General features: G+C 41.4%; 1 protein-coding gene across 2 annotated transcripts in view; it reads left to right on the top strand.

Moving 5' to 3' along the window:
- LOC111655461 (endonuclease V) overlaps positions 1-23,795 on the top strand; it is a 63,451-nt gene that overhangs the window by 33,212 nt on the left and 6,444 nt on the right. The window contains exon 8 of one of the 2 annotated variants that reach the window (XM_087174131.1): positions 373-442. The exons of the other annotated variant lie outside the window; for it this stretch is intronic. Within the exon in view, the coding sequence (XP_087030257.1) occupies positions 373-441 (69 nt within the window). The 3' untranslated portion in view covers position 442. The remainder of the gene's footprint in view (positions 1-372; positions 443-23,795) is intronic. 2 annotated transcript variants of the gene reach the window in all.

Here is a 23,795-nt window from a genome sequence, read left to right as displayed (position 1 = left end):
GCTGTAATATCCTAATGATGTTTAGATGGAAATATTGCTTAAGAGACATGTGTACAAACACCTCACAGATAATGATTTATGTTGTTTGTCAGATTTGGCACCAACCACAAGAGCTCAGTTTATTCTGTGTAACTTCAGCATCGAGGGACTTAATTTTCATTTCAAAGTTCAGAGGAGCTTGTTAGGTGTGTAAGGGCGTTCCTGCTCACCTCTGACAGCAGCTGAGCAACTGCAAACTGTTTGTGACAACTTGTTAAATGTGGAATCTCTCCCTCTTTTTCTCCCTTTTTTTCTCTCTGTGACTCTTACTGTCTGTCTCTCTCTTTCCCTTGTCCCTTCTTCTTCCTCTCTTCTTCCTTTCCTCTTCTGTAGGCCGACTGTCGCTCCAGAGAATACCTTTGCATACACTTCCCAGCTGCAGATACAGGAGTCAAAGAATGAGGCAAGTGACAAATAATATATATTAGACCTTTGTGTTCTCACACTCCAGTGCACACATTCGCACATGCAATTACACAAATAACTTGTTTGTGTGGTACCTTGGCACATGGTGAGAGGAGTGATTTACACAGTCTTAAAATAGGATTAAAAGCCACTGCAAGTGACTCATTGAGGAATTTCCCCAAATCCTAAAGTAAAGCCAAGTTTCTTGGTAGAAAGCTTAAACATTCTTATCTAATTTCCTGTTAAGCAAATTTATTGTAGAGGAGCATAAAAACTCTGGTAACTACAGAAAACTGTTTAGAATAGACAGACTCTGAAGAATTGTTTTTGATCAAAATATCTTCTTCTTGCCTTATTAGCAGGCACACATGTGGAGAAAAGGGAGTGAAGTCAAATTAAACCCATACATCAGATCCAGTGTGTGTGTGTACATGGCATGTTGGTATGGTAATTTCTTTTTAGCTTTATCTCGTGTCAGCAGGGAGGACTGAGGTCATGTATGAGCACTCCTGCAGCTAGTTGAGATTCCTCATTTTATTTTAAGATGAGAGCTTGAACCCAGGCTTCCTGTTTCAGTAATAGTACACAACTCTGCTGCAGAGGACGTGGAAAGTTTAAGAGTTTAAGAGCCTTTGACAGCTTCTCTGCATTTTCAGAGGGGTGTGGAAGGGGCAGAGGTGAGCCAAGGATGCCTGAGGTTAAGCAGAGACACACAGGCAGAAAAGGAGAAGTAACGATGAGCAGAGAAAAAGCCTTTGATCCTGTGATTCTCATCTGAAATAACAGGCAGCGCCGCTCAGTTTGGCCCTATCTTCCTCATTACCAGTCAAAGCTGCAGACCGTTAGCACACTAAGATGCTTCAGAAATGTATTTTCAAACATGCACAGAATTGAACATTCAGCACCCAAGTGCAGCTGCTTGTGTGAGCTGACACTTATATGTTCATTCACAGTGGCTCACACACAGGCACACTGGTGTGTGTGTGCACTCTAACATCCCTCAGTGTACCCCACTGGGAAACATAATGGGGTGTCCGTGCTGATCTGCTCAGAAGCTCCCTGACGTGGTGAATCCTCTGAGCGCGCCCCTCTCTTTGATCAGCCTCTCTACAAAGAGACTGAGACAGGGAGAGAGGCTTTGTGCTGAGTAGGCAGCGCTGTAGCAGGTTCCTCAAGGCCTTAACCCAGCTTTACCCTTTCACTCACTCAACAGGCTGCAGGCACATTCGATCAGACCTACTGTACATTAGCAGTTAGAGCTGGTGAGCTTTATGCTACAGACATGTGATCCCATCATTTCTAATATTTATGTTTTAACAGGACTATAATTTGTATCTGAACATCATTGGTGTTTGCTGTGGATTTGTTAGGAACATGATTATTCAGGTAGGCTTGTCTGTCTGTTCGCAGGATATCCCAAAAAACTACTTAAAGGAGCTATTTGTAAGTTTTGCTACAGCCAGCATTAGCATTAACAGATGTTCACATACCAGTCTAGAACAAACATGAGTTCAGCATCATACTTAATGCCTTTACTCAACAAGAGCTTTCCCCAGAGGTAGAAAGCAACTCTCTTGTTTTGGTTCTATTTCTCTCACTTATTTTCTTCTAATGAAGTTAGCATGCTAACCAGCTAGCCTTGGTCTGGTTGGACTGTCTCGTTATTCACTGATACTGAGTCACTGTAGTGTCCAGCCTGCCCTGAAGAAGTAGCGCTGCTCAGAGGATGTATTTTAACCTCTTGTACTATAAACAAAACGATGGCTGAAGCTCTTGCCAATACTGGTAAGTAAACAGCTGTTCATGCTAATGCTGGCCATGCAGCAATAGCAAAACTTACAAAGAGCTCCTTTCAGTTATTCAATGAAAAGTGAGCCCACGGGCCAAAGAAGATGTAATTAGATTTGTTGCAGGTGGTGCCAGCATGTGGTTATTTACAATGCGCTTAATGTTTTGACTTGTAATTCCTGAACCCTGCAGTAAATGCGATTGCTGTTAGTCATAGCTTAAGTGGTTAAAATAATAAGTTTCATTTAGGCACAATTATATAGTTTGTATGTATACATATATATGTGTGCACATATATACAATGTGAAATTCCACATTCTTGTTTGTGAACTGCTTTAAGTCTTAAAAATGCGCAGTTGTGACAAATTGTTCTGTTTCTACTCCAGGTGACCCTGCAGAATTTGAGTGCATTTCACCCATGCAAAAGCAACGTGGTAAATTTGAATTTCCATTACTCAGACGTCATGGCTTATTTTGAATATTGAATTATTCAGAAGAATGAAAAGCATGGGAAAACCTCCAAGTTTGTAGTGGTAACACATAATTGCCTTTGAGTTACACCAGATAAAGGGAAATGAAACCTGAAAGAGACATTTTTTTGCAAATTACATATTTCTAGTGGTCTGAAACCAGGTTTTTTCATTAGCTAAATAGATTGTGTCAGTGTTAATATGTTTTAGATATAGCTGCATCCAGTTTTGCCACCGATTTGCTTACAACACATGTACAAAAAATTCCTGATATCTTGGACCTAGACTTACAAAAGGATGAGGACATGAACAGTTTTCCCACTTGGTCGCTTACATTTGTGGACAGTGAGATTTGACATAAATGACAGGATTTTTGGTATTTTTTAAAAAGTCATATCCATCATCCAGCTAAGGTTTGTCTGTCACTTAATAGCCTACAGTCAGATGCAGATCCATCTTCACTTGCAGATTAATCATTTATCAACATTTTCTATCATCTGTGTTTTGTAGGCTGAGTGGCCTTGATGGAGACAATTCCTCCCTGAATGCTTTTTTAGTTTTCACATAATGTTGAGTGTGTGGTGTTTTAGAGACGTTCATGCCTCTTGTGCCCAAAGAAACTCAGCCTGCTACAGCAACGGTAAAATGATTTTGAAGGAGGATATTAGAGTCGCTACATGTCACATTCCTGGCATGCATCTAGAAGTATGTACGTTTGGTTTCTTTACTGTAAATTATTTTGTCTTTTGCTTTCGATTTCCCTAATGAGCTCTCTATATGCAAGCAGGCAATGATTGTTTGCATGTTATCACACAAATTGTTGTCTCATGTCAAGATAGTTTGATAGAAGACCCTGTTTTTGGACACAGATTAGTATCTCTATCTGATTTAAGACACATAATCTTGTCAAGACTGAATAAGAAGGTTGAAAATCAGCCTTTTGCTCCGAGTTCCTCAGTACGCAGCTGAACTCATTGCGGTGTTCAGCTGCAGATAGGCTCGGGGAGCGAGCGGCCTGACAGCGGACTGTGGTCCGTGTCCCTGGGTGGCAGAGGAAGAGAAATAAAGTTTCTGTCTCTGTCAAAGACAGAGGAGAGACACATGAAAGATGGAGCAGCAGGAGAGGAGATGAAGAGATCCCATGAGGAGGCAAACAACGGGGTTGCAGAGGGAGGGAGGGAAAGAGCAAGAGTGTGGAAAAATCAATGGCTGCGTGAGAGAGAAAAAGAAAGGAGTCAAGGCAAGAGGATAAAAAGCTATCAGTGGTTAGAGTGACAGAGTGATATGCTGGTTGTCTCTGGATTTAACTTCTTGTATGTACTGTTATTGATTGCTTTTATTGTTGTATGGTGATACAATATCTGAACTAAAGAATACTAGAATACTCAAACTGATCTGATTTCTTCTACATTAAAGCCAAGTGAGGCAATAATTGTTTTGGTGTCAATGGGCAGAAATCACCCATCAGCATATTGCATTTGAAGTGGTCTGAGAGTAAACCAGACGTGTGCACCCCCTCTTGGCTCCGTTTCAGGAAATCAAGCATGTGACCGGAGACTTTGGCCAATCACAGGTCTTTTCAGAGAGAGAGAGAGAGAGCGCTCCTATTGGCTGTTCTACTAATGCAGATGCATGTGCATTTTTGACATTTTTGCTTTTATTTGATTGAAGGATATTGTAATGTGACAGGAAACACAGGAAGAGCAACAATGACAATTATCAATGCTGCTATGTGTGAGTTATATTTAAGTTTTAGTACCATGGTAACACCGTGGTCCCAAACTATCAGCAAGCCATCAGGAAACTATTTAGTTTCGATTATGAAGATTGTTTCAATCAACTTCATGCTGTTATTCAAACTGTACTGCCCTTTTCAAAAACTAAAATGCCATGGAAAATGTTGTGGAAGCAGTCGGCCCAAGGTTGGACCAATGAGCTCTGTCGGGAGCAGCCGCTCTCATTAAAAAGTTATAGTGGTACAAGGACACAGCTTGTTGCTGGAGGTACTATTCAGTGTCAGTATTAACTGGAGGACTGAGCTGCAGAGGCAGTCATTGTTTCATCACCCTCCTCCGCCCCAGTCTCCATCTCAGAAACACCAATTCAACCGTATCACTGACTGTCGGCTTGACATTTTTTAAACACCATCACCCCAACTCACCTCGTTGTGGACTGATTCATACACAGTGTGATGCATATACATGTGTGCTGGTGTGTGTGTGTGTGTGTGTGTTAAAGGTCAAATGTCAGTTTGGACTACGGGCGGATTGTTCGGTCAAGAACAAAGTCGCTGTTCCCACTTTTATTTCTACAAAACCTTTTTTATACACATGCACACAAATGAGTAATTTGTATTCATCAATGCAGTTTTCGGGCAGTTTTCTTTTGATTTTGGACAAAGAATCATACATATATTTTTTTTTGTGTGTGCATGTGGTTTTGATTTGATTTATCATTTGGGATTTTGTTAAACTGATCCCATGTAACTTTTGCTGAACATTGGCACCTGTTGCAACAAGGAAAGTGGGATAATGCTAAAAGCTAAAATGCAGTTTTGTTTAAGTAGACTCAGCAGTCACAGGAGACAAAGTGAGGCTGTAGCAGTGTATTGAATTGAGTAATGGTGCGTTTTCTTGCTCATGTATTCGACTTTTATTTTTTAACGGTAAGAATGTGTTATGATATTAATCTGTTACAGTTAAAGAGTAAATATAGGTGGACATAATATATCAAACTCAAAGTTTGCTAACTCAATGTGTGCGTGCGTGCGTGCGTGCGTGCGTGCGTGCGTGCGTGCGTGCGTGCGTGCGTGTCCTGAAGGACTGTAGCCTCTGGCTGTGTGTATCAGGTGCTCGGCCCAGTCTGACCCAGACCGTGATGCAAACACTTCTGATGCCAACTCTGCTTCTAAGGGACAGCAAATAAAACATGTTAAGGTGACTCGAGGGCACAAAGCTTTAATGATATTTTTTTCTCTCCATCTGTCTCCAGCTCTCTCTCTCTCTCTCTCTCTCTCTCTGTTCTCGGCTCTTGTATTTTTCTCTCACACACATATATTTAGAATTCAGAAAATCAGTTATGTTAATGTGGAGAATTAAGATTAATTGATTTCTACAGGGTGGAGAAATATGAGGATATGTACAATGCCAAAATCTGCTAGTCCATTTACAGAGGTGCACACTGACTTGTATGACTTTGCCTCTTATTTAATACAATTAAAGAATAACACCAGGTTAATTGCTGAGATCTGGGAACATGGCAAAATCATTAGAAAGAAATCAGATGGGAAAGAAACATGAGCAGTGGGGCAGGTTTTAAACAAGCCCCCAGGTTAGTCAAATTTACTTGGAGGATATGCAACTATTAACACCATGATTCCAGGTGTCTGGTAGGTTTACTACCCGTCTGATGGTACGACTGCTGTTAGACCTTGCTGTACCACTGTAGCATTCAATATTTTTGTATTTCAACAATGTATAATGTAAAATGTGTCACTCTTGGCAACAACCATACAGGGATTTGTCATCCGACTCTGCCATTCCCGGCACCTCTGTGAGGCTGTTTAGCCTCTTTTAGCGCATTGTTTTGGTTTTATGGCCAGATAACCATTTTGATTGAAAGGCTCCCTCTGCGGGAACAAACAACAAACAGAAACAGAAAGGTTAGCCACTAGCTAATGAGCAAAGTGAAGATTTTTTAAAGATATTTCCCTCAGGGTGGGTGGTGGAAACAAAAAAATAGCTAAAAGCAGTGTGAATATTGGACTTAAATTCATCAGATGGTCAGAAACAACTTCTGCTGGATGTGTAAATAGTATAATAGTAGAAAGCCATACTGTGTCAAATGTGTGTGTGTGTGTGTGTGTGATGGTCAGCTTGTTGTGGAGCAGCCAAAAACACAGACTGATGCTGCTGTAAAATGTGTTTTAAAATGGGGCATTTGTGCCGTTGACGCTTGTTCTCTGGAAGTTCATGATTGTTGTAAATCAACTGATACTTTTGGCCAATAGTGGCAGGGACTTTGGTGCGTCTTCTGAATTCTTGCATCATAGACATTATTACATCCTGTTTGAGTGGGAAGTGCAAAGAATTTTTAATGTCACTGCGTCACTACTACTTGGACTGTTTCTTCCACAATTTGTCTCCTCCCTCTCTCTTTTGTGAGCACGAAGTATGAACCTAAAACAAAGAAAAGGCTCCCTGTTCAATTTGCTGTTGAAATCGGAGCTGGAGTTACAATAAAGCCATTTTGCTCCACTTAAGAATCTCTGAGGGCTTTACTTCTATTGTTCTCTTCTTTCCTCTTATCTGTCCTTGTTTCACCATTCTCGCGTATTGTTTCTTCATTATGCCTCCGTGCCGCCGACAGTCACAGCTGGAGACGTGATGTTTTCGGTCGTACATCTGTCCGTCCCATTCTCCTGAACATATCTCAGTAACGCCTTGACGGAACTTCAAATTTGGCACAAACATTCTCAAGGACTCAAGGATGCACTGATTAGAATTTGGTGGTCAAAGGTCAAAGGTCACTGTGACCTCCCAAAACACGTATTTGGTCATAATTCATTCTTATGCTGATTAGCACACAGTTTAAAACAAATGATGACATTTTCCAAATTTGTAGGGTTAGGGTTAAGTTAACCTTAACAAAGGTCAACTTCAGTGTGACATCATAATGCAAAAACACCTCTGCCCATTATTCAACGCTGTAACTCAGGAAGGGGAGATTGTGACCATATTTCCTGCAACTTGGCGGGTTGGCAGAGGCAAACAACTGCGAGGCAGTAATTCTAGTTTGTTACAGTTCCACTGGTTTGGCTTCGTGAAAATGAGTTTGCACTTCATATTCAACTCTCTCTAATCTGTTCTGTGTGACTCCTTCCTTATCTGGCATTAAGATGGAGGCACATTCTCCTTTTTGTTGACATATTAGCTGATGGAGTCATCAGTTATTTAGAGCAAGTGAAGGACAACTTTCAGTTGAGAGCTTTTGGTCTTTTTTTGCTTTTTTTTATCACTTGACCCTCCATCGCCTTTATGCCTCTTTCCCTCCCTGCATTCCTCCCAGTAGAGCGAGCTGCACAGCTGCAGGCATTCAGCGGCACCACAGCAGTGTATGTGTGTGTGTACAGTGTCTGTGTGTATTTGTGTGTTTATGCATTGAAGTGAGGCATTGGGGGGAAGAGATGATAGGGAAGGAGATAAATTGCGAAAAGGTCAGAAAGTGTAAGGGTGGCAAGGGGGTGTGTGTGTGTGTGTGTGCGTGTGCGTGTGTGTGTGTGTGTGTGTGTGTGTGTGTGTGTGTGTGTTTACATGCTGATTTAGGGGGTTGAGAGCAGAGATGACAGGGAGGAAGATAAATCAAGAGATGGTTTGAAAGTTAAAGGGTGGGAGGGAGCGAGAGGGAGAGTTGACGTGGCATCATTGGACTGTGAAAGAGTTTCTCTCCCTCTTCATCCTCTGTTTCTATCAGTATTCTGTCATCTGTTTCCACGCCAACAGAGATTTAGAAATTGCATAGGAAAAAGGGAAACAGAAAAAGTGTGCATTGCAAATTTGTAGAGCAAACCCTGAAAGACTGACTCCATGGGCCGGGAGGGGGAGGGCGGGGATGGGGATGATGTGGAGGGCGTTGCTGTGGGAGAAAAGCAAATGCTTGATGTGGAAGAGGAAGCCTGCAGATCGAGGAAAGACCCTTCCCTCTTCCCTCCCCTCTCTCTTTCTTTTCCTCTCTTCATCCATCCTCCCTCCTGTCTGTGTGATGCAGCAGAGGAGAAACCGCATCCATTTCATCATGCCCGGCCTCACACAGAAAACCCCTCAGTGTCGAGTTTTTTGCGCCGCCTCGCCTCGCCTCCCTCTGCCTCCCTCTGCCAGAGTGCCGCCATGTGCTGCACAAGTGTTGATGAATTGCCACCACCTGCCTCATTTTTCACCACCGCCATGTCGTCGTCAAACACACTGACACAAAACTACCGTGCACTCCTCAGCGATAACAAGAACAATCGCCGAGCCCCGGGAATGAGAGACGGGAAGACAGAGAGAAAGGGCAAATGAGCGAGTGGATAAGTGGGTGGGGTGTGGGGAGGGGGCAGATGAAGAAAACATTGCTTCATTTAGATTTTGACAGACAAGTAGGGATACAGTTTGCCAGTGACAAAAAAATCAGTGTGCTGAAGAGGAAGAAATCAGTTTGAACGAAGTTTGAACAAATATCAGTACTGTTACACTTATAGTTCACTGGCTGCACTGAATCCACACAATCCGGGATTTCAGTAAACCAGGGAAGCACTGACACAGGTATGAGAAGGTGGAAAGCAGGAGTGTTACAAAATCCCTTTAGCTGCTCAGCAGTTGTGTATTCTAACAACGTCACTGCATCAGGATGCTACAAACAACAGTTTCGTTACCTGCCAACACCCTAACGACACTGTCATTTCCAGCAGCTGTGTGACTGTAAATCACCCTGAGGTGGTTGAGTCGCGAGGGGTTGAATCCTGCCATTCACTGATGCAGGATACTGCTGCTGTACAGAGGGTACTACAGCAGGAGAAAGGTCTGGATGTGACTCAAACATGTGGACAGACACACGAGTTAATCAATAGAGTTTCCACTTGTCTGTTTCCATTTGCTCCCATCATGCTCTGACCTTTTCCTGCGACTGTTTCTTTTCTTGGTGGATGATGTTAGTGAGAAGCATCATAGTCTGAGGGTTTAATACACTGATGAACCTCTGACAAATCACCTGGTGGAAAGATCTTGTTTGTACGTTTGTTAGTAAAAAGGTGAATATGCAGTATCCTGAAGCCAGGTAGTGTTTTCAACCCATTTTTATGAGCATTTTCAATTTGTGCATAAAAGAAAACCTGAATACAAACCCAGGAAAATGAAGGGAATATTGCAAAAAGGGAATATTGCAAAAAAGTTTTTAAACCTAGCTGAGGTGGGAAAAAATGGTTTATAGACAGAGAGACAATGTGTTGAAGGAGGAGACCGTAAAAGATTTTTCAAACACACCTTCACATTCCAGTACCTGCGTCTGCTCACTGTACTGTAGACGCTCACTGTCAACTGCCTCCACTCCACCAGAGAGGGCGTAGAATAAAGAATCAAGTCCAAACAGGGGCTCTCGTTGTGTATCACATGGAGTGATAAAATCACTGGATGAAACACCATCTGAAGTGGGAAGCGGTGATGAAATATATCAGAATTACTGGTTATGTTACTAGTCACATGTTCTTGAATATATTTGTTTAGTTGATGGAAATGCTCTCATTCAGATTTTGTTGCTCTTGGTAAAGCTGGTTACGTCATGTCCATGTAAATATAACTACAGGCAATGTGAATATGGAAATGACAGTTTAACTTTATTATATGCGGAGGTGACGTGATTGTTATGTGTCCTGTTTTAAGGCTGTAACTGATGATTATTTTTGTAATTGATAATCTGTAACTTATTTTTTGATTAATTGTTTTGTTTATTTATTAATCAGAAAATTGTTGAAAAATATTTTCCACAGCTGAGAGCAGGAGGTGATATTGTGACATGACGTCTTGTTATGTCCAACTAACAGTCCAACACCTAAAAATATATAATCAACTTTAATGTTAAAACAAGGAAAAACAGAAAAAGTTCACAATTCAGAGGCTTAAACAAGAAAATGTTGGAGTTTCTAACTTTAAAAATGACTGGAATATTCATCTTTGTACATAAACTTACACTCATGCCTCTTTTCTTTTCATATGTTAAATTATTCATAAATAATGATACAGCTGAGAATGGGGAAAAAGCAGCAGGCGAAATTGTGAATACGATTGTATAAGTTGCTGAAACAGAAATAAAAGTTTAAGAAATTACTTGAATAATAAATTATCAAAACAGAATAAATTTTCCTGTCAGTCGACGAACTGATTAATCAACTAATTGTTTCAGCTCTAGTGCAGTTATATATAGTCTATATAGTCTTGACAGAAAACCTGCAATATAACCTGTGGGCATGGAGTTTATAGTGGCCAGAGAAGGTCTAATGAAATTTTATATCGAGTTGCATTATGGGAAATGTAGGTTCCAGTGTTTTGATACTTGACTCATACCTTCGAATTTGGCCATTTTTAAGATTGTTCACTTTGTGGATGTACAATACTAAATCACTGCAGTAACCTTTAAAAAGTTGCATTTACATTTTAGTTCATAATGATGGATGAGTCAGTGTGACATGTCACTGGGATTTTAGTTTTGAGAAAACGTCTAAACAGGAAAACACACAGGAACCGTGAGTGTTTTCTGTTTTGTATCTTTTCAAAAAAGTGACAAAAAGTGTCCCTGTGGCGAAGTCTTATCTCCACCATTGACAGCAGCCTCTTATTCTGTTGTGGCATCCTGGTGTGTGTGTGTGTGTGTGTGTGTGTGTGTGTGTGTGTGTGTGTGTGTGTGTGTGTGTGTGTGTGATTGATAGATGACTGGACCAACATCGCCTGGCACTTGAGTTAAAATGACAGATGAGCTGCTGCAGTATCAAACAAACGGCCTTGTTTATCTCCAGTAGAAGCTCTGGCGCCAAGCTCACCCTCACCCTCTCCCACTCACACCAACATCACGCATACACACCCGTGCGTCCCCACCCCTGCCCGGTCTCCAGCCGTCCGGGTGTCTTGCCATCAACCTCATCTCAAGCGCAAACTTCTCACAAGCCCTGGCTGTAAACCAGAAAATCAATTGGGCCTTTATTTTCCCCGAGGCTTCCAAAGACAAATCAATTGAGGCCGATCTATTGTAATAAGGATGCGTCAGCCTTGGACGAGGCAGAGGAGATGCTGCGAACATCGGTTATTAGATTTTCCAGCAAGGGGAAGAGAGGCTCAGCAGACAGGGCCGGGGCTTTTGTTTTCATTGAGTGGCTGTTATGTGAAGTCCACCCCTGCTTAGTAACTCCATCGTCGGTGCCAGCGGGCCGCTGCTTGTAAGGTGCTTCAGTCAGCAGCGATGCTCGACTTCGTCGGGAGTGGGATTAACACTCTCAGAAGCCTTTCCCACTGACTGGAGGCTTCAGACATTAATGAGATTCCCACCTCAGCTTTGTTGTGTAACATTGAACCCTGTGTTAAACTATTCAGGAGCTGTTTGCCAGATGTCGACTGGCTCCCTGATTAGAATGTTAACTTTATTGCCTGTTGTACATTGTGGACACTGTTTAACAAAAAAAAACCACACAATGACAGTCAGGCAGTCTGCTGAGTCGGTGCTTTGTCCCCATACCCTGCTGGGGGGTGTCTGGAGGAGAATAAACCCCCGAGCCTGTATCAACTCCCCTGTTTCTCCCCCTCTCTGACCCCATCATCAGAACACTGATATTTGACAATCATGCAAAACCCTAGATCCCCACCCTCAGGAAAACTCTCTTACTGCTTGTAAAACTCAGAGAAACTTGTCAGTGTGATGTTAGTTTCATCAAAATTTATATTGTGTTTTTTTTTTTTCTTCTTTTTTAATAAACATCACAATCCCAAGGGACTGTTAGCAACTCTAGCGGTGGTGTTGCTACACCCTCCCTCCCTCAAACTGCTTTCCTATTCCAGTGTACACCTTTCAAAATATTCAGACAACATGTTTCATTACTGTGGCTCAGACGTCATCTTCAAAGCTCTGTTTACTCTCTTTTTTTTTTCTGCTGGAAAAGTAATCAGCTTTTCTCTTAAACTCACAGACAGAGTGGAGGCTCTTCCACATCATCGCTGTGCTGAGATCTATGGAAATGATACCTGGAAAGATTGTTTTTGTGTGTGTGTTTAACTGTGCATACATTCATACGAATTTCCTTCTGTATTTGTGCAATTGATCAGTGTTGGCTGATGCTGATGAATATTAATAATCCTGCTGAGAGCATTGGATAGACGCTGCTCGGAGCATGTCAGCGCACCTCATCACAGTGAACTCAGCCAAGCGTCACTCACTGAATGAGGATCTGTCTGTCTGTTTTTCTTGCTACAGAGATTTCCCTCCATCTGTCTGTCAGTGCAGTCAGGCTTTCACCTGCTCAGAGAGTCGGTTGACTACGACAAACATTACTCGGTGCTGTGGGCAGAAGTCAATTACTTGTGGATTCTATGATTGTGAACCAACATCGGTTGAAGATTCAGTTACTGTTGGGACTAAAGCGACAGTGAAAGTAAAGTTAGCAAATAATGTAATACATCTCAACATTTTTCTGCACTGATTGCTGGGGAGATGGTTGAAACATGTATCTGCAGACAGTCGCACACGACTGTCTCCAAATTCTACTTTTAATGGAGCAAGACAAACTACCTCTCGTCCCTTGTGAATATAATTATGTTCTTGAGAAAACAATCTCCCTTTCCAGTAAGTGTTTTCCAAAATCCCCCCACACCCCCACACCAGAACTCTTGTCCCAGTCACGCTGACATCAGTTCAGGTCAGCAGTGTCAGCTCATTCTCAGTCCCTTTCCTACTAATGTTTTCCAAAGAAGTTACATACACAAGTACATACTGGGGAGATGGTTGAAACATGTATCTGCAGATAGTCGCACACGACTGTCCCCAAATCCTACTTTTAATGGAGCAAGACAAACAACCTCTCGTCCCTTGTGAATATAATTATGTTCTAAGTTCTTGAGAAAACAATCTCCCTTTCCAGTAACCTACAGTAAAAGAGCGCGTTGGTGAGTTTAATGGATTTGGACCAAGCTGTGTTAAAAGTGTTGCGGTGGACAGTGATGCCACTTCCTATTTAAAATTCCACCGTTTCCTTCAACATGAGAAAAAATGAAACATTCAAACTGTAATGAGCTGATTGAATTAAATATTCGCAATGAATAAATGCACCAAACCAAAGTAGTTTGCTTTGTGGTCCAAGAGATTGATCTATTAAAATACACTTTCAGCTTGACTTATTGCTGCCCTGTTGACCGGATCGATCGGTGAACCAAGCTATTAAATAAAAATGGAGACAAACGATCAGAAGCAAAATGAGCTGTATTTAAGTGAATTTGAACATGTTAGTTGAATTTGTTCTCAAGTTTTTATAAAGGACACAGCCCTGATGTTGGATGCCGAATTGTCTTAGTAAACCCAAAGAACACCCTTTATTTTTCCGAGTGGCAGATGAAAGAAATGCTGAATGAGAGATTGTTTTGCAGAGGTTAGTGGTCGTGACTTCAGCTCTCTATAGGTGTTGTAGCATATAACATTTAGCGACTGTATCTGTCTGACTGACTGTGTCTTTCTGGCTGGTTCTCCAACAAGCTTTGAGGTTGTGGATACTTTAGAGGAGTTTATATTTAGCACTATAAGTCATATTTAGTGGTATTAAGCGGTATTAATAGTGATGCTACATATATAAAATAAACATAAACAGGACGATATTTAGGTCCAGAAGGAAACAAGGACTCAGTGTGATGTACTGGGATTATTTTTCCTTCAGTTTGGTGAAGGCCTTTGAAACACCACTTGTGACCACGTTGGAAAATAAAACTATATACTTGAACAAATAACTGTACTGATAAAATGTTAAAAATCCAAATAGTTTGAACATTTTAGATATTTCTGGTGTCTGGTCAGGCCTTTGGAGGAAGTTGGACTCATGACTCAGAAGAAAACCTAGTTGTTGGTTTGTCTTGCTGTCTTGCTTTTCTAACTCTTATTAATTCACAGATTCACCCACACACTTCACTCTCTTCACTCGTTCTATGATGCATACGCCACCAATATGCTCTCAAACATAACCCCTGAGGAAATAACACAAGCAGCTCAAAGGTTTAAGCCCCTGAAATAATCACAGGCTGATCAGCAGCATCAACCTCTCATGTCAGCCCTGACGTCTCATCAGCAGCCTCAGCGCCGTTACCCCCTCTCTCACGTGTGCGTATTCACACACGTTCCACTCCGTTCAGCTGGGACTCTCTGCATGTATGTGTTTGTGCTCACAAGTATGAGTACATGTTTTGTGGGAAAACACACACACACACACACACACACACACACACACACACACACACACACACCTCCCCTCACTCACACACATCATTACTTACTGTAAAGAACCCCCAGCCCCTGCGGCTGTTGCACTGCAGCCCACCGTAAAGCCTCGTCTCCCGGGCCATTCATAAGCGGTAATGTACGTGTTGGTGCGGAGTAGATCAACATGAGTGGTGGCGCCTTGTATCGCCGGCGAGTTTCCTGAAGACACTACATCTAGCTCCACGCCTCACACCCACTACAGCTCATTTGCATCAGAGTAATATGGTGTTTTACTACAGGCGAGGCCGGAGTGTGATTTGTTGGCGAGATGAGCAGTGAATCAATGATGTGGATATTTGACTTCAAACTCAAATGTCACACAAATGTGTTTTTTTTTTCTCTCTCTCTCTGTGTGTGTGTGCCAACATCTGCTGTGTTCATAAATTTGTGAATGACGCACCGGCACATTACTACATAGTTACAGAACATATAGAACATACCGTGCGCGGTGGTAAATCATGGCTGTTTAAAGCCAGTGGTGCAGATTGTACTTTTTGTTATGTCAATTCTCTTCACAGACGGGGTCTAACAGAGAGACCCTTCACTCCTCCTCCTCCTCACCCCACCCCTCCCTGTCAAGGCTCAGCTGCCTTATAAAGCCTGTGCTTTAATGTCAGACAGGCAGCTTCAAACAGTCTGTCTTTCTCTTTCTACATTTCTCATTTCTGTTCTCACCTCGTCTCCCCCCTCCTCTGCCTTTTACGTCTCTGAACACCCCTTTCCTCTCTTTCCATTTTCCTCTCCTCCTCCACATTTGTCCAATATTTTCTGTCCTCACACCTTGCTCTTTTTTGTTCATCTGCCTCTACCTCCTTCTTTCTCATCCCTCCCTCCCAGAGACCGTCTCTCTACCTCTGCCTCCCCTCCATCAGCTTCTCACTCTGGTACACAGCTGTCAGACATGGCAGTGAATCGTATCGCACTGACCAAATCAGAATTCAGTATGAGCAGGCATCTCTTCAAAGCGATTGTGGGCCATTGGTGAGCAGCTGCTTTTGGAGGAGAAACCAGGGCCAGACAGGCAGACAGACAGACAGGCAGACAGACAGGCAGACAGACTGGAGGCAACAGGGACTGAACTTCTTACTGTTCACTGATTTCTCTCTGCTTGGAATTCCTGATTAGTGTGCGTGTTGTAGTTGTTTTTAAAGGAGCAGTTCACTCAAATGAGTGAGGCTGGGCGTCAAGCGTGTGGATGCCATCAGAGACGTGTCTGTGTGACGAAGGTTTGAGAGCAGGGAGGTTGATATCAAGGTTCAGATTGTATGAATGTCCAGAAACATCCATGGCATTATAAGCAAAATGTGTTGGAGCTCAGACCCCCGCTGTCTGTCAACCATCACAGTAGCAGACTGTTCCTTCTCACTTCCACAGGACAATATTACATTTGTGGTAAATACGTTCTACTTAGTTAAGGATGTAGTGGGCTTCAGCAGCCAGGTTGTTGATGAACGCTGTCAAAAGCTGTCTGTATCAAATACTATACAATCTCTTCAGGTGTTATTAATGACAGTCTTTTCCCCTGTGAATCTACCTGTTACTACTGCTATTGCTACTAGTGCTATTTTTTGCGACTACTATCTGTCAATCACTAACACTCGGGAGTACCCGTACTACAAACTCTTCCACCCACTACTATTGAGCAAGTTGATGCATCGTCTTGTCTTCTGCCTGTGATTCTCAGATATTTCCTCTTTTGCCACCGACAGGTTGATAATTTTTCTTTTCAGTGAAATATCTCAACAAGTATTGGCTCAGTTGCAGTGAAATTTATGTTCCCTTCAGGATGAATTTTAAGACCATTTGTAAGTAGTTAGACACTTTACTTCAGCAGCAAGAAAAACCACTGTGTCAAATATTCTATTACAGGCACACGTCCTGCTTTCAAAATTAGTCATAATATTATCAGCAGAATTTACCTTAAAGGTGTTTTTTGTAAGTTTTCTCTGCTGCCGAACGTGGTCTCTCTCCGGGAGCTAGTGGTGTTGATTGTAGTTTGACAAGAGCTTCAGTCATTGTTGTCTTTATAATGCAAGAAGTTACAATACGCCCTCTGAGCAGCGCTACATCTTCACAGCAGACTGGAGGCTGCAGTGAGTCGCTATCGGAAAGTGACGAGACTGGCCGGGGCTAGCTGTTTAGCGTGCTTACTTCAGTGGAAGAAACAACATGATAGAGACAAGAGTTAACATTGGTGTTGCTTTCCACCACTGGAGACAGCTGCTGGCGAGTAAAGGAATGAAGTTTGATGCTGAACTTGAAACGTTTTTTCTAGACTGGAAAGTAAACAGCTGTTAACGCTAATGTTGGCTATGTACCAATAGCAACACTTACAAAAAGCTCGGTCAAGTGTGTCCCAGAATGTCCCCTTTCAGGATGTTGCATTATTTGAATTATATTACTGCATTTGTTTCTCATTCATATGTTTTTATTATTTTGGCCGCCCCATTGCAATCAGTGTGGATAGACTAAATTTTAGAAACAGCATCACAAACTACAAGCTTTAAAATGACTTTAAGATTCAACATCTCTCTAAATTTCGACTAAAACCTCCATGAAGTAATGAAAATACTACTATGGATAAATCACTGTATATACAGGGAGACAGTTTAATCATATTTTTAAGATCATATTTTTTGATATATCAATCTACAAAATAACTAGTTACAATATCTGTCAAGTGCAGTGGAGTAAAAGTATAAAGTAGCATAAAATGTAAATACTCGTGAAGTACAAGTACCTCATACAGTACTAAAATTGTACTTCAGTGCACTTTATGTGTCTGTCATAAATATTTTGCAAAAATGTCACCTCCTATAAAATATGCTGTGGATGTCATTTTGAGTCATGAAGGTACCAGTTCTTAAAAACTCAGCCTCTGATCTTGACTTGCGGCCTGTCACTGCACCACAGATGTCACCCCCATAAATTCAGGTGTTTGTTTTTTTGTTTTTTTTTCTGTCCATAAGTCAGTCAGCGGTTTACGTAGGAAGTGAGCATCTCCTGGGGACTAGCTTGGTGGCAGGTGTCTCTGTCTCTGTCACGCTGCCATGTCCTCATCAGTCAGGTTACTGCTAACGTCACACAGTGTAGCTCTGAGACCTGATACTGCAACAGCTCACGTTTATTATACTCTTCCTCTTTATTTATTCATGAACAAACCAACAGCATGTTTGATGTTGTTCAGGGAGAATAAGACTAATAAGATTATGTTATTTTAAATTATTTTAAAAAATGTGAAAAGGTGTGATTTTGAGACCAAGCGATTCATCTTTTTTCTTTTTCATCAGATTCTTTTCAGATGAAGCCATGAGAGAATACTGAGCAGAGGAGGAGCTCAGTGTGATTTGAGTTAACATTACTCGTGTGGTTAGTTAAAGCTTGGATAAAAAACTTTGATGAAGTTAGAAAGCTTTGGGACTTGTGTAAAATCAAAAGACCTTGAGGCCAAATCTTGGCATGTGTGCACATTTTTAAAAGGTTTATATGAAGTCGTCGATTCAGACACACATGAATGCACAAATATGCATCTGCACATAAAGACATCTGCAGTACAAATTCATTTTTATATAAAATGAACCTGGTTGCATTTCAGTCATACACTAAATATTCTGACAGCAGCAGAGCAAAACTTATTGAATGACCCATGTAGTTAAAATTGGGAGTAAGAAAACAGTAATAATGATGTTAATTGATATTAATTAATATTGAGCTCTCAGGTGAACTTTAAAGTCCAATCCCCAGGAATCCTATTGTACTTCTAGTTCGAACAGCCATGAGTTTCAGCAGATTAGTCCTATTCCCACTAAATGGTTAATATATTGCACATGTAATTTTAGCCCCTGTTCTGTTTGTGTGTGGGTTGCAGAGACCATGCAAATACATTATACATCACAATCAATGCATTTCAATACAGTATTTTATTCTACGTTAATATCTGTAGTGTATTGTGGTTTTATGATAATGTAAACTGGCTTTTTTAATTACACTGTATACGTAAAAGCCCAACTAGGGACAAGAGTTGAAAATTAGCAATAAACAACAAACAATAAACTCTGTTTATTAGTTTCATGCATTGTATTGAAGTAAACTATATTAAATTGCATCACCCTTATTAAATAAATAAACTAAACTAAAGAATTACAGCAACAAAACATGCAATGATGTAAGGCTACTGAGCAGATATGAGAGTGGTATCAATATTCTCATCTAACTCACAAAAAAGCAAATAAACATATTTCCCGAAATGTCAATCTATTCTTTTCAGCAAGTCGGACTAGTTCTGTTCCCAAGAGATAGTCAATAGTTTTTGTATATCATCTGTTTTAGAAAAAGGGAAGTGTGTGTGGGTGGCAGAGACCACGACTGCAACGATACATACAGTCATGTAAACATAATTATGTAAGCAGCCGGGAGTAAACTTCTATTGTGTATAAATGCATTTCAATAAGGGAGATCAATATATTTGTTTTAAAATTTTCAAAAGTTTCATAGTCTTAGTATATCCTCTAAACTGGACCAAAGGAACAATGTTTGCGTCAGCCTGAAAAGGTGGTGGTTATAAATAAACCTCTGTGAATCCATGTAACCTGCATCATTGAAAACAGCTCTGCAACTGTTCTCTGCTGACAATATCTGAACTAGATCCCTGACCTCCCTCTGCCCCTCTGATTCCACACACACACACACACACACACACACACACACACACACACACACACACACACTGACAGACCATAACAGCCAGCCTTTGCATGGCCTGTCAGGGCCCCCTTCCCTCTCTCGCACACAGTGACCCCATCCACCATGATTCATCTCCCTGGCAGTGTGAAGTGTAAAGGAGATTATTACCAGTGAAGGGCTCAGCCCCCCCTGAAGATCTACTGCTCTCCTGTCTGCCCTGCAGAGGAAATGGGAAAATATTGCTAATGTTTACAGCCCTGAATGTGTATGTGAGTGTGTGTGTGTGTGTGTTTGTGTGTGTGTGTGGGGGTGGGTGGGTGGTCATGTTATGTGCACTGGTAATGCCTGAAGCCTGACCAGCATGGCTAAGCAGCTCTCAGGCTTGTTTAGCATCTAGAAATGTGCTGACTTCAGGGGGTTTCGTGTGCAAATGTTTCTGTATCCCTACGTCTCTCTCTCTCTTTGTGTGTGTGTGTGTGTGTGTGTGTGTGTGTGTGTGGGTATGTCATCATGTGTAAATTTATTTTTGCACATCAATAAATCCAGCAGGAGTCAGCTGTTGTTGAAGCCTGTGAGCTCCACAGTGTTTCTTTGTTTGCCTCACTTCTTCTGTTCTGACCAAAACAAGACTGAAGCCTATTAAAACTACAGTACCAAACAATCATCACGCTACTTTGATCAGTAAGTCTGCTAAGTGAGAGGGAAGCTGACTAATGTGCTATAAATGAAAACCTATTAGCACATATCATGTAAATTATAGGTCAGTCTCATTATTTGGTAATGAGTTGCAGGGTAGGGGGATTTTTATCGAGACTTCACTCAGTTCACCATTCTCCTTAAATTAACATAAAGATATCGAACAAGTACCTAGAGCAGTAGCTATGATTGCAGTGTGTGCATGTAAATGGTTCGAGCAGGGATGAGCAGAGTCCTCTCTCTGAGGGCGTTAATGTCACAGCCAGATTTGCATACATTCTTAAAGATGAAATCTGATGCAACTTAAGCACCAAAACATGAGGAGGTCGCCCTCCCAATGACATCTTACTGAGTACGGAAATGAACATTACATCCACTCATTATCAGCAGCGTAGTTAGATTTGAATTTCTCTGTGAAATTTGTGAAGGACCATTGTTAATAGATCAGTATCAAAGTAACCATATATCAAAAGATCAAAAACAAGATGAAAACCATTTCTTGGTTTTTCTTTCTTTCAGCTCGAGCTCAATGAACGGTGGTGTATGTTGCTTTGTTAGTGACCATTGGTTGTACACTACTTTTCACGATGCATTGCAGCATACTATACTGTACTTACTCTCACTATACATTCAGACAGCACTACAAAATGGCAAACTCACAATATAGTGGCAGCCTATGAGTGTGCAGCCTTTGAGGTTAAACTCTGAGCTAACAACAGTTAAGCTGAATTTATAATCAATGCAAGGGGTCAACAGGGGTCCTGCTGCCTGCTGTAGGTACATGACGCGTAGGTTTTGAGTTATAGTTGTGTTTATATTCCCCACAGAGGCTGTTTTTACATTCTTTCATTTACTCTGTGATGCAGCGCCATGGTGAGCCACACTTAGATTTATAGAACTGTAGTTACATTTAGGTCATTGCTGTATCTCATTTCTGAGATTTTAGAGAAGCAGCCAGAGTCCTGGCACAGAAGCTGAGCGATGCACAGCTGTGGGTAGGGCCACCAAAAAAACATGGGGTAGCCACTAAAAAAATGTCTTAAACTTATATCAGTTGAAGTGTGGTCTTTATTTGGAATATTTCCCCCTCTTTATCTTGCTGTCAAACAGCCCTTTCCTTTGGAACTACAGTTTGTGAAGCGTTGAACAACCGTATTACAATGTACAAGGGCACCTACAGCATGCACCGAATTACTCTGATGATCAGCTGTTGGAGTCAGACAGAGCTAAGCAACCCCAAATTTAATAACCCAAACTATCACTTTAATGTTGTCTTCATTCTCAACAAACTCCACCGGCATCAGAAACATGAAGGGGAAAACAAAGTGACTTTAAGCAGAATTATAGATCCAGGTTTATTCTCACAAATGTTAAAAATGTCAACCTCATGGTGGCGCTAGAGAGGAAAAGTTAGATGATCATCAAAGTCAGTGAGGATTCATCTTTTGGGAACCATGAATGTCTATACAATGTTTGGTGCCAGTCTGTCCAGTAGTGTATAGACTGCATTTCAGACTCTGGACCAACTGACCGACTGACATCGCCAACCCTAGATCCATGCTCTTGGATAAAGATAAAGAATTAAAAGGCATTATTAATCAAGGTGTTATAAACCCCAAATAGATAAAAGTATTGCTTATAAAACCTTTTCCAGTAGCTTTCAGTGATGCAGAGGTCCTCCCTCGCTCTCTGGTATATGTCTATATTGTGTGTCTGTCAGACAGTTTGACTGTGGCAGGCTGATGAAAGCGAAGCTGACCTTGGCTGTCCAGCACAGACACACAGGTCAGACAGATTAGCAGAGATGATAGTGCACCTGGCTGCTGCAGGTCAAAGGTCAACCCTTTCATTTCTTTCTCTCCCTCTGTAAGAGTCCAGAATTGTTTAATTGAAGTAAGCTCTAATCTTCCATGTGTTGGTCAGGATTAACACTGCCCTTAAATGTAAAATCATGTTCTCCTTGAAGTTAAAGAACTGTGATACAAATGCAGCTCAAAGCACACTGAAGGACAATAAAGCACTGAGCAGAACACAGGCTACAGAAACATGATGTACATGGACAACAATGCTGACAGCACTTTATGAGAACAAAATTAACTAAAATTACAGCCTCATGGTTGTCTGCCTCCGCCACTCAGACTAGTTTCAGGTTGCATCCCTGTTTATCCAGAGTCATATAAAATATGAACCATTTGTTTGAAATTTTGTCATAAAAGTCTTTAAAAAGTATTTTGTGAGGTCACACTGACCTGGAGTCAGAGTCAAAGTCTAATCCGTTCGTCTTTGAGTCCAAGTGAACATTTGTGCAAAATCCGAAGGGATTCCTTTGAGGAGCTCTGGAGATGTTGCGTTCACAAGGCCAAAACTGTCTTTTGTGAGGACAGCATGACCTTTGACCTTTGACCAACAAAATCTAATAATTTCATCCTTGGTTCTTAGTGAATGTTTGAGCCAAATTTGAAGAAGTTCTGTCAAGGCATTGCTGAGATATCATGTCCACAAGAATTGGACAGACACCCCGAAAACAATATGCCCCTGGCTCTGGCTGTCGCTGGTACGGAGGCATGAAAATGGTCATTTTAATAGAACATAACTTCAACATAAGACAAAACAAAATACATACAAACCAGCCTTTTATGGTGTAAAGCTCAGTCAAGAGGGGAGAAACTCAAACTCTTCATACAGAGAATCAAAAAGAACACATTTGAGCCTTTGAAACTGCTCTCTTGGAGAAAATGTGAGACATATGAGGCATTTTAATAGAGCCTGTTTCAGGTGCATAAATGCCTAATGTTCTCACCAGATTTGGAGAAAGCTCTAGGAAGATGAAGGACATATGTGCCTTAAGGGTTTAAACCAAAAGCACGTCTGAGATGTGGTGCAACGAAGAGGATCTTGAATACTGAAAGTAAAAGGTAGCCAACGCAGGTTTCTGAGGATAACTCTAAATGAGCTGCAGTCCATGAGTGGCTGTAATAGGAAAACCAATTAAAAGGGAAATGCAGTAAAACAGCTCATTCATAATCAGCATTCTGAGTTTTCATAGTCAGATGAGGACAGGGAACCATAAAACCTCTGATCTTCAGCAGAGGTTCTTGGCAGTGATGCTGTTAAAGTTCAGATCGACATCAGTAACAACCCTGAATTTGGTCATTTTTTACATTTTACTTCACTATGTTCTTTGAGTCTCTACAACCCCAACCTGATATCTAGTAGTACTTGATTCTTGTCATTAGCAGACGGTGAAATGGAAAGTTGAGTGATGTCAGCATAAGTATGACAGCCAAGGGTTAGCATGTATGAAGAAGTGCTGGGGTATGTGAAGGTTATGCTCTTCAGGTGTGTGAGTTTATCAAACTGCAACAGCCAGACTTGGATACTCTTTGTCATACTGCCAGCTGTTTGACATGCACAGAAACGTGTCAGTTTGTATGGGTGCTGGTAGCAGCAGCAGCCGAGTCCAGTCAAGCATACAGGTTTGTAGTGCTGAACGATCCCAGCAGCGAGTGTGCTCCACTACAGTGAGCCTTAAGGGAAGAGCTTGTCAGTCACCACCCACCCTGCTGAATGCAGGCTTAACTTTTCCACACAGTGCTCGAGTGAGTTTTAATAAGGTTTAAGGTTGTGTTTCATATTGTAACACATCATATTTATCAGACTAAAAGTCACAGAGTTTGATGA

The sequence above is a fragment of the Seriola lalandi genome, unplaced genomic scaffold, assembly GCF_002814215.2.
Source record: "Seriola lalandi dorsalis isolate HSWRI2012SDOR001 ecotype SW California unplaced genomic scaffold, Sedor1 jcf7180002054318, whole genome shotgun sequence".
Classification (NCBI taxonomy): Eukaryota; Metazoa; Chordata; class Actinopteri; order Carangiformes; family Carangidae; genus Seriola; species Seriola lalandi.
Note: the sequence above shows the minus strand (reverse complement) of the source record. Positions and strands in the feature narration are given on the sequence as shown.